At 33.9% G+C, this 11,720-nt stretch overlaps 1 protein-coding gene across 1 annotated transcript in view; it reads right to left on the reverse strand.

Moving 5' to 3' along the window:
* The window catches only part of LOC106466198 (growth/differentiation factor 8-like), a 14,698-nt gene extending 6,320 nt beyond the window's left edge, over positions 1–8,378 (reverse strand). The window contains exons 1-2 of the mRNA XM_013926441.2: positions 7,648–8,378; positions 3,796–3,989 (exon numbers count right to left, since the gene is read on the reverse strand). Of these exons, the coding sequence (XP_013781895.1) occupies positions 3,796–3,989; positions 7,648–8,140 (687 nt within the window). The 5' untranslated portion in view covers positions 8,141–8,378. The remainder of the gene's footprint in view (positions 1–3,795; positions 3,990–7,647) is intronic.
* Positions 8,379–11,720: the final 3,342 nt, after the last annotated feature.

The following is an 11,720-nucleotide window of genomic DNA, read 5'->3' on the forward strand; positions in this document are numbered from 1 at the left end:
GTTAGGCGGTGGGTGGTGATGACTAGCTCGCCTCCCTCTAGTCTTACACTGCTAAATTAGGGACGGCTAGCGCCGATAGCCCTCGTGTAGCTTTGCGTGAAATTCAAAACAAACAAACAAACACATCAGAATCTCTACCAGCTTACCCTCAAATCTAATTATATGCCCAAAGTAACGCATCGTCCGTTATATATATATATATATCCTTGTTAGTACAAGAAAGGAATCATTGAGACCCCAGATAGAAGAGTTCTGTGAGAGAATTAGAGCGATAAGGTGCGTCATTTTTTCTGTCTGGAAAGGTTACTTACTTATTTAGATGAAAAATTCGTTGAAATAGTAAAACTTTGATTCACTCCATAAACACGTATATAGCGATTTAGGTGGCTTTATAAGTACAATGGGCTTTAGTTTTTGCTCCGCCAATACTGTGAAATAGTCATTGTTAATATTCAGATATTTTAAAGGTGATTGCAAACGGGCGATTTTTATGCCCGCCATTTTGTTTCATTACGATCACTACTATTAAGTACTACAGTACTTAATGATAAAGAAACTGAAAAATCAACCACAAGTTTCAACTAACTAATTATTGTTTGTGAAACTTCCTTTTTTTCTTTTTTTTTTTTGTTCTATTATATCCTTGAGTTCCAATATGGATCAACCTCATGAACGTTTCTTTTGAAACGTTGAGTTGCCTTTCCCGTGTTTTAATTCGTACCATAAAGTGTTCTCATTGATCACAATGACAGGAGTTCACGTTTAACATTCTTTCAGTCCTTCTTCATTCGACTAAATTACCTTTCAGGAAGTTAGGTATCATGTTCTTTCAAAATAGAACTTCTTCGGTAAATTTCTGGGTAGGACAACTAAATGCGATGACCTACATATTCAGCAAGCTCTCCTTGGATATTTACTTTCGCTTGAACATACTTAAAAATTTTGGCTCATGGTTCATTTTAAATCAACTAAGAGTGAACACTAATTAATTACTTTAATCATTCCTTTTTTCTTACAGCAGCTTGGTAATATGGTGACTGAACCTTTCAGAAAAGCAGTGCGACGGGTCGTTAGTTGTCATTTTCTATTTAATCATATTGAAAAATATTTTTGAATATCATCTGATTTACGTTTTTACAGTATCTTAATATATAAAGTTTCCTGGTTTCTTTTCTTGTTGAGTAGATGATGTAAAATCTTTGACTGCAGAGTTAAAATCAAGAAGAATGTTACTGTATAAGTTGATGTGGTACTTTAGTTTTTAGATGCTAAATAAATCAATGTTAGAACGCGACGTTTTATGTACAGTAGTACTCGACTTGTGTTCTAATTCATCAACTGATTGAGATTCAAATTTTCAGATTGTGTAACGAGAAAGCTGATTCTAAACCTCATCCTCTCTGTCCGTGAAAAATATTTAGTTCGCTTTACATAACAATGCTAATGTCACCGTGTATTGTGGCAACATTAACATTATCATCCTCTGTTTCAACTTTCAACCCAAAAAGAGAAGTAGTTCCGAAAGGTTTTTTTTTTTCCGCCGAAACTGTGATATCAATAATTTCAACAGGATTTGTACATGATTTAACATATCTTGTATTTCTTTCAGAGTTACTTTACATTGTGTATTATCTTGGATAACATTAGCTTGCCATCCACAATGTCGTCGATAGCCTTGTGGGTATAGATATATTATTCTTCAATATTTTACATACATAGTAAAACTGGTGATCACTATATACATTAATTATTCTTCAATGTTTCACATCAAACTTTAAACTGGTGATCACTATATACATTCACATCAAACTTTAAACTGGTGATCACCATATACATTAATTATACTTTCATATTTTAAGGCCTGGCATGGCCAAGTGTTTCGGGCGCTTGATTCGCAATCTGAGGGGCGCGGGTTCGAATCCCTGTCCCATCAAATATGCTCGCCCTTTCAGCAGTGGTGGCGTTATAATGTGACGGTCAATCCCACTATTCGTTGGTAAAAGAGTAGCCCAAGAGTTGGCCTATAGTCTTTCACTGCTAAATCAGGGACGATTAGTGCAGATAGCCCTCTTGTAGCTTTGCGCAAAATTCAAAACAAACTTTGATATTTTACGTCCATCTTTAAACTGTTGGTCACACTTTTCTAAATTGTTCATACATTTTTTTACACCAACTAAAGTTTTTGAAAGTTCAGGTGTAAGGGGCTACTTATGGTTACATAAGATATCCTAAGTACATTAAGGAATAAACTTGTGTATGTTTAATGGACTTAAATAGGTTTTAGAAATGATTCATATTTAACTTAAATATATTTACTTTTTCAGCTATCTGTATAAATCATTTAACAATAGATGTACTGGTAATTTTTCACGTGTGTGTGTGAGAGAGAGAGAGAGAGAAAGAGAGAGAGAGAGAGTAGCTAATTGGTTTAATTATTCGGGTAATTTCTTGGGCGGGTTTTTTTTTTATCTTTACAATTTGTCTGTATATGGAACGGAAACTGCTGAGAGGAGCCAACTTTACAAGCATTTTGAGGCCTGCGGTGCAGCTAATGGAGCCAATGGGAATCTAGGTTTAAAAACAACCAATGAAAATCGTTTTAAGAAACGTTTGCAACAAGAGGAACACGCAGACTTCGCATGGTCTCGCTGATTAAGGGCTGGTACAAATTGAATAATAATAGAATTATCCAGTGTTTTTAATGATATAAACAATTAATAATGTTGTTGGTGTTTTTGCGTAAAGCTACACAATGGGTTATGTGCACTCTGTTCACCGCGAGAAATCGAACCCAGGATTTTAGCCTTGTAAAATTAAAAGTGAGCTTCATGGAATGTTGTGCACTGACTTGATTAAAATGCGCTACAATTTATCTTGATTTGGAGGTTATTTCGAAGTTATATAGTTCGAAAAATAACTAGTCCTTGCATGGCAACTGGGAAAGAGCACCCGTATAAATACAACGAGACGCCTAAATAAATAAATAACCCTTTTACCAATCTATGTTGAATATTAAATGCGAGCCGCCACTGCCTGTAAGATAGGTTCCTTGTTGAGACAATGACATATAACGCTAGTCAACAAAAATGAAAAAAAATAACTGTTCAGAAATTATTGGAAATTACATTGAGAACTGTGCGATAGTTAGTTGAAAGGTATTAAAACTTAAAAGAAGCAATGAAAGGATATACTTAGCGATAAATTTCTGCTATAAGAGTTTAAAGGAAGAACCACTTAAATTAGATTTATTTATCCCTAGTACGTCAGCAATAGGTTATGATAGAAGAAACGTCATTATTTTTAGGTTAGATTTTAACCGATATACACTTAACTTGCTGTTAGTATATAGGTTTAATATACAGTGGGCATTAATCATACATATCAACTGAAAATCTGTTCTTGGCTTATTTTGTGTTTTCCCTGAGCCAAAAAGAACACTGACCAAGAATAACACCCTTCTAAAGAACTATAATAAACTGAAAACTAAGGACCAGTTAAAGCAAGCTTTTGTAGTTGTTGAATATAAAAATGAGAAAATGCCATTTACATATGATAGTACTATTTGTTAAAAAAACAACTTAGAAGAGTTGATTAAAGTAAATAAGAACTTAGTAAAATCCATCAACTTGTACAGTTGATAAATGTAAGACTTAGAAGAGGTTATTGGTGTAAAAATAGTACTACAAGTCATAAAATAATCCACCAATGTAAACTAGACTTCTTGATAAATCAAACTTGAAATAAACCAATCAAGGCAATATTCTCTTAGGTAACATTTCAATCTCGAGAACTAACCTTTATGTAAGTGGCCATGTTACTCTCTTTTTTGACTTTATAAAGGGAAATCCAGGTTTCTCCTGTGATCGTTTCATTGACATGAAGGAACAGCCACAGGTGAGCTGAAGAAACGTAACCATTCCTCAGCTTCTCCGAAAATTTAAAGGAAAGGAAATAATCCAAATCGGTGATAATATCCTTTCCTTCAGAAGCTGTTTAAAAAGAAATAACAATACGCGTAATAAAAGATAAAATCAACAAAAGTCACTGAAGCACGAAATGCGATGTTATTCCTTAAAACTTCACATAGATGTGTTGCTTATAAAATTAACGAAGGTTAAGAGCAGGTGATGAAAATGAATGTTTTGCTCTGGTTTATCTGTACATAAGTGGTTATAGTAGGTTTAAATGCTTACCACTGAAGAACCGTTTGAGCGTTATTCTTATACAATCTTCGCGGTAATATATCCCTTCATCTGGGTAGGATAAAAAAACTCATGATTTGTAATGGTAAGGATAACTGAAGAAAAATTTAATCATATTTTAGGTATTTGTGTGTGTGTGTATGGATAAGATTGCAAAAATTCATTAAGATAGATAGATATATATAGACAACAATTTAACAACTGTGTTTCTGTGTTTTGGTAGGTATCGTACAATCTCCATTCTATGGGCGATTTGTCGTGTATCGTCTTGAAATGAGACTGTTATGACTTTTTTTTTCTAGAAAAAGAAAAATAGATTCAAAACATGAAGCATTAAGAATAAGACTAATAATCTTATGGTCTAGATAATTTTAAATATGAAATGGATGAACAGGGAAATGTGCTTATTTCATATCTGTAAATTAGCAAAAAAAAGTAAAATATAAAATGAGAAAATAACCCATTATGTTTCTCAGAAAAAAGGAGCAAACACTGTATAATAATAAAATTTTCATATTTTTTATTATTTTTATCTTATATGAATAAAATACATAACTATTGTGTAACTTTTCTCTCCCTTCATACTCTTTTCTTTGTTCAATCAAAATTTAAAACAGATGAAGTGTAACTCAACATTAACAAGGATAATTGAACGAAATGTAACGTAGTAGTATGGCTGGCATGTTTGAGTGGAATCTTAGTTCCTGGTGCAATTTGATTCAAAATTTAAGCAAAAATGCAGATATATTTTCAAGTCCTGGTTAAATAAGAACATAATATTATAGTGAGTTTTCAAGTTCTGTAGATTTGTTATAATTAAAGCAGTTACATTCTTTTGATCCAAGGGCAACTAGCTTTATTATCTAAAACCGTCATCCCCTGTTGCTACTTGTAGTTAGTGTTGAGTATTTATTCCCATGCTACAAATACAACGGTTAAGACTAGTGTAGGAGTTAAGCGCTCATAGTTTGTTAGGCGTGATAGGTGCAACGAGTGAGTTTTATTTGGGAACTCGAGACTGATATGTACTTTTAAGGAAGCTAGCAGTGAAGATGTGCAATTTGTTTGTAAAGTTTTTAGGTTGGAGTTAGAGTAAGAACAAATCTGATTAAGGTTTTAAGCTTGTAAAGGGGATTCATAATGTTGAAGCATTATCTCTTTTCATACTTATCAGTGAGAATAGTAGGACTTAGGGATATAAATATAAATGTTGGCAGGGTATGAGCCATCTTCAGCTAAGGCAGTTTTATTATTTTAACAGGGTAGTTGGCCTTTGTAATTAATTACTTTCGAATGTTGTGGAGGAAGTACACTTAATTTAGTTCAAGAGAAAGCTTGGCAAATATATGAATGATAAGGGCTGACTTTGAGAGTTTATATTTAATATTATTAGTTTAGTTGTTAGGTCCCTTGTTGTCCCTAGATATTATTCGTATCCCAAAACAACGTTTAATGTTCATGAACAATAAATTCAATTAACTTAAAACCGATAATTTTTTTATGGTTCTAAAAACAACTAATTGTTGTTCCTCTCAGAAATAAACATCTATTGTTCTAAAGCTTCTGTTTATTTGTTTGTAGTTAAGCATGAAGCTACAAAATGGGCTATCTGTACTGTACCCACTACGCGTATCGAAACTCGTTTTCTAGATCCCAGGCTTACCACTATGCCATTGGGGGGCACTAACTTCTGTAATTTTAGAATGATAACTTATGTTGTGTTAAAACAATTCAGTATCTTGTTCTTGAAATTATATGGCAAATTTACAACTCTTGTTGTGTTATTTTCTGTTGTCCTAATAATTGAACACCAAAATTTATCGTTTTTATTTTTAAACGATAACTTATACCGTCCTATTGTTAAGTTATGATGTTTTTAAAACGATAAGTTTATGTCCTAATGGTAACTTGTGATGTATTATAAGTAATAATTCCTATAAGAACATTTTTATGCCGTCTTTAACACGATATCTTCTCTTATCTTTAGGTCAATAAATTTGTATTTAAAAATGTAACTTTGCAGTTACTATACAAACTATCTTGGTCGTTTTGAGGACATTCAAAATTATTTGTTTTGGAAGCTTTTTTATTTGATTCTAGCTTGTGTGCTTTTTCTCGAAAACCTCAGACTAATACCAGAACAAAGGAGAGATGCTTCCTCAGAATCAAATCATTTATATTGTTCTAAAAACAACGAACATTTGTTGACCAAACAAATAATCTGATAGCTTAAAGTTAGCCACCATCCGTTACAAGAGTATTAAAATGCAACAATGATCGTCATTGTTCTACGAATTCAACTGTACCTTTGTCATAAAAGAAATTACTTTTTATTGTTCTCACAACGAATATCTGTTCCTTGAAAACTACTGTAGTTCATCTTCGAACAATACTTTTATTAGTTTTAGAAATAACTATAATGTGAGTGATTATTTAAAACCACGGGTTATTATTATTATTATTTTGTAACTGATTCTATATACCGAACTCGTGTTATTTTAAGAAAATCAGTTTCTGCTTACCTAAATTGAACTCATTTTTGTTGCTAAAAAACAATTAGCATTAGCTGTCCTACGAGGAGATATGTTCTATTGACCTTAAACTTAAAACTGTTAGGTTTCTTCTTCAAAACAATAACTTCGGTAACCTTAAAACATGTTTCTTTTTTAATACCAAGAAATAACATTTGTGGCTGTTCTCAAAACAATTACATTTTTATGTTCCTAAGAGCACCTATTTTGCTTTGTTCTAAACGGCTAGCTTTCCATTTCCGAGTTAATTTTTCCTCGGTTTTATTTTCTCTTTTTTTTTTGTTGCGTCGCCATAAGTAGTTTTAATATTAATATTGCCTCTTGATAACATATGTTTTAAGCTTTTATGTCATTAAACCCTTTTGTGCACTGTACATGTAAGCTTACCTAGAAAAAAAAAACTCTGGTATCTGGCTCATAAGCTTGTAAAACACAAACAAACAAAAAACCGTTTCAATGTGGAGAAAATCCAGTAAGTTGCATGTTAGTTAGCACGTTAAAACAAATAGATTCTGCTTTCCTACCAACAAGTAATTTATACAGTCCTAATATTAGCTATGTTACTTTGTTCTAAACAAATCTAATATCTGTTGTAACAGTAACAATTATGTAAATTTTTCTAATGACACATAAATTTTGAAGAGCTTACACAGTAGTCGTTTGGCATTTGTTAATAGCTGTTACCTGGTTGGTGATGTTATTAAATATTCCTTCTAATATTTCATATGGTTGTCTGAAAATGCAACATGAATACCTATATTAATACTTTTTAAATACTTTATTTGATTAGTACCTTATTCTTAGAGGATTAAATAATAAAATAACTTAAATATAAATATCTCCATCTTCAAGCGACTTAGTTTTAAAATACCACATCTTTCATACCATAAACTTGCATATTTCACGATACTTACTAATTTCAGCAAAAGCAATAACTTTTTCTGGCAAGGTTTCATCATCCCATTCCTGTTCTTCATCAGTATTGCTCTCAGACCTGTTAATATATTCTATTTCATTACGAATTTCGTGAATAGGTGGAATTTGAGGGAGTGTAATCTTCTTACTAACATTTAGAGGCTGCTTTAAACCAAGTTTCTCCAAAATTTTTGTTTTGATCGCTTCAAGATGTTCAAACCTCTCAACCTCTCTCCGAATACAGATAGAACAGTTTGCGTAGACATCTCTATGAAAGACTGTTTTGTCATCAGAACCCGTTAATATTAAGTTTCTCTCGAGGTGGTGATCAGAAGAAAAATTTACGAAGTTTTTGCTCTGTATGTTCCTCCTGCTACTATGAAATTTTACTTGTCCAAGTTCCTTTATAGAAGAGGACTCACAACTGAATCTCACACACAAAATTATCATCCACGCAAGGTTTAGCCTGACCCTTCCCTTCAATGGAGACATAATAAAGTTTCCTCGATTGAAATTAATACAAACTTAATGTGATAGATTTCCTAAGACTTCTAGAAAAGGGGTGGTTGGATGTCTTTTTATAGACACGAGATTATCATTGACACTGATAAGAGCACGCCTCTAATCAACCAACACCAACGAACGTTCTGCAGTCCAGCGGCGTGGGAGGTGTCTGTAACCGCCTCTTTCCATCCAGCAAATCCATGTGTGCCAGACCTTCTCGTTCTTTCAATGACCGTCGCCAGTGTTATGTTGACCTTGGCGGAGCGGAATGTAGAGCGTTCATACAGATAAAGAAAACTTAGAATCCACAAGATACACAATAAAAATATAATATTATCGAAAAGTAAACTACGCACATTTTGTTTAACTTGCATACGATGGTTATTTAACAGGTTTCAAAAATATATTTGCCCTTATCAATATCATCAAATAATATCACTGAAATAAACTGAATTTCAATCAACATGTTCAAGAAATTCAAGTTTGAAAATAAATAAACTAAAATATTTTTTGAAATAGTATGCTCTGTACACAAAGAATCTTTTTTCTGGATATTCAATATTCGTAATACCTTTGTAAAACATTTAATTCGTACTTGTTATAGACTTTACTTCGACCACTGACACTTGCTTGTATATCGAACAAATTACATAAAGTGTCAATTTTCATGGAACATCGTGGATTTCCTTATAGGGCAATCGTTGTTGGTTCATAGACCACGAATACAGAATTTATATCAAAACTCGGTGATTAAAAAACATGAAGCGATTAATTAAATATTTCTTCAAAAATTTACACATTAGAATGTTGAAGCAATTTTTATAAACAAAGCCCAGAGTTATCAAACTTCGCGGTAATGTGACTTTCAACTTTTATAACGTATATTTCTATTATTTGTTTTATCTTTTAATTACGGAAACTATTTCATGGAGGTACATTTGTTGTTGATTGTTTTTTGTTTTTTTTCTAAACTATCATGTTCGTGACAGAATTGTGTACTCACTAAAAGTTCATTATTATTACGATTGGGTGTTTGGTTAATGATTTTTAAAGGCTTCAGTTTGTTTGTTTTAGAGCAAAGCCACAGTGGGCTACTTGCTTTGTCCAACCGTGGAGAATCGAATCCAGGATTTTAGTGTTGTAAGTCCGTAAACTTACCGCTGTCCCACCGGTGGACTTAAAGGTTTCAGTGTGTGGATTTTTTATTTCTGTAGGAGATAAACATCTGTGTGAAATATTTTCAAAGTTTATATTAGAAATCAAAATGTATATATTTCAAATACGTGAACGTTTTACAATTATCCTATAGGACAATACAGGCTAATAAGGTGTAAAAATTACCGTAATAAAGTTTTTTTTTCAGCAAAAACTTTATATAGTATGTTTGAGAACTGAAAATAGCATTAATAAAGAGTTTTGTTCATTGATCTACGTTCCAAGACTAAAAAGATTAATGAATTAATTCCACCAGAACACAGCGTCCGTATGTGTGTGTGTATTTTATTCACGTAGTTTTTATAAAACACTAGAAATTCGATCAATAAAACTCAAAGATGACACTCAACAAGTTATTTTATTTTTGTTCACTTTGGTGTAGAATTATTGTCTTAATTAAATCTCAGCCCGCCTTTTTTTCTAAACAAATGCTTGTTTGTTTTTGAATTTCGCGCAAAGCTACACGAGGACTATCTCCGCTAGCCGTCCCTAATTTAGCAGTGTAAGACTAGAGGGAAGGCAGCTAGTCATCACCACCCACCGCCAACTCTTGGGCTACTCTTTTACCAACGAATAGTGGGATTGACCGTCACATTATAACGCCCCCACGGCTGAAAGGGCGAGCATGTTTGGTGTGACGGTGTTCGAACCCGTGACCTTCAGATTGGGAGTCGATTGCCCTAACCAACTGGCCATGCCAGACCGCTAAACTAATACATGCAGTTACAGTATGTTTAAAACGAGTACTGTTATGAGGAAAGCTAGGTATTGAGAAGTCTAATAATAAATAGAAATAATACAAAAATGATATTATACTAACAAAATAATTCGAAGATAAGGATAAAGAGCACATTAAAGAAGATTGCACACAAATAAAAATTATATTCGTCATCATCTAAGCCTAAATGTCAATTAACTTTTCGCTAACAAAGATAGAGAGCTAAGCTTGTTTGCTCTTGACAGAAGGGCCCGGCATGGTCGGGTGGCTAGGGCGCTCGACTCGCAATCTGCGGGTTCGAATCCCCGTCACACCAAACATGCTCGCCCTTTCAGCCGTGGTGGCGTTATAATGTCAATCCTACTATTCGTTGGTAAAAGAGTAGCCCAAGAGTTGGCGGTGGGTGGTGATGACTAGCTGCCTTCCTCTAGTCTTACACTGCTAAATTAGGGACGGCTAGCGCAGATAGCCCTCGTGTAGCTTTGCGCGAAATTCAAAAACAAACAAACAAACAGTCACTGAACTGGAAAAAAGGTGCAGAAAGTTATTCGAAGGTAAATTTGTTGTTTACTTTTAATTTAAATAGTTGAGGACAGACTAAACCGTCGAACTGGTTTACAATCAAGATTCGCTTTTCTAACCCTAAAGCAAAATTATCTAAATCCTCATACGTTTCTGGACACTAGTTTATATCAAAGTCAACCCTTGACAATCAGTAAACCGTAACTTAAGAACGTTTGTTTATTTAATTTCGCGTAATAATACTCGAGAGCTATCTGCGCAAACTGTTCTTAATTCGTAGGAGATATATTAGAGAAAGAGACGGCAGCTAGTCAAAAGTACCCACCGCTAGCTCTTGAGCCACTATTTTATAGAAAAATATAAAGGGTGAGCACGTTCAATGTTAGATTGTCTCCGTGTTCTTATTCTTTTGTTTGAACTTAACGACCAGAAATGTGGCCTTACGTGTACGTGGAAAGATAGACCAGTCATCGACTGATACAACAAGAAGGGAACAGTCTAGCCAGTCTGTCTCGAGTAAATCACTGAAGTAACAGTGATAAAGAGAGGAGACAAGTAGAAGCTGAGCCGAGCAGACAACATTTAATTGTGCTAGCCGTTCCTAACTTAGCTGCGATAGACTAGAGAGAAGGCAGGTAGTTAACATCACCCACCGCCTACTCTTGGGGCTACTCTTTGAACAATGAATAGTGGGATTGCACATCATAAGCCCCCTCTGTTGAAAGTTGCGAACATGTTCGGTGACGGAGAATCGAACCCGCGGCCCGTAAATTACCAGTAGAGCGCCCCCTAACCACCAGGCTATGTCATGCTCCATTTTTAATTCAACTTCCTGTATTGGCCCAAGTTTCAATGATGGACTGTTTTATTTCACAACTGTCTAGCTTAGTTTTGGTAATTCATGGCTATCTAACTTAGTTTGGTAATTCATGGCTGTCTAACTTAGTTTGGTAATTCATGACTGTCTAGCTTAGTTTGGTAATTCATGACTGTCTAGCTTAGTTTGGTAATACATGGCTATCTAACTTAGTTTGGTAATTCATGGCTGTCTAACTTAGTTTGGTAATTCATGGCTGTCTAACTTAGTTTGGTAATTCATGACTGTCTAGCTTA

The sequence above is a fragment of the Limulus polyphemus genome, unplaced genomic scaffold, assembly GCF_000517525.1.
Source record: "Limulus polyphemus unplaced genomic scaffold, Limulus_polyphemus-2.1.2 Scaffold2184, whole genome shotgun sequence".
Lineage (NCBI taxonomy): Eukaryota > Metazoa > Arthropoda > Merostomata > Xiphosura > Limulidae > Limulus > Limulus polyphemus.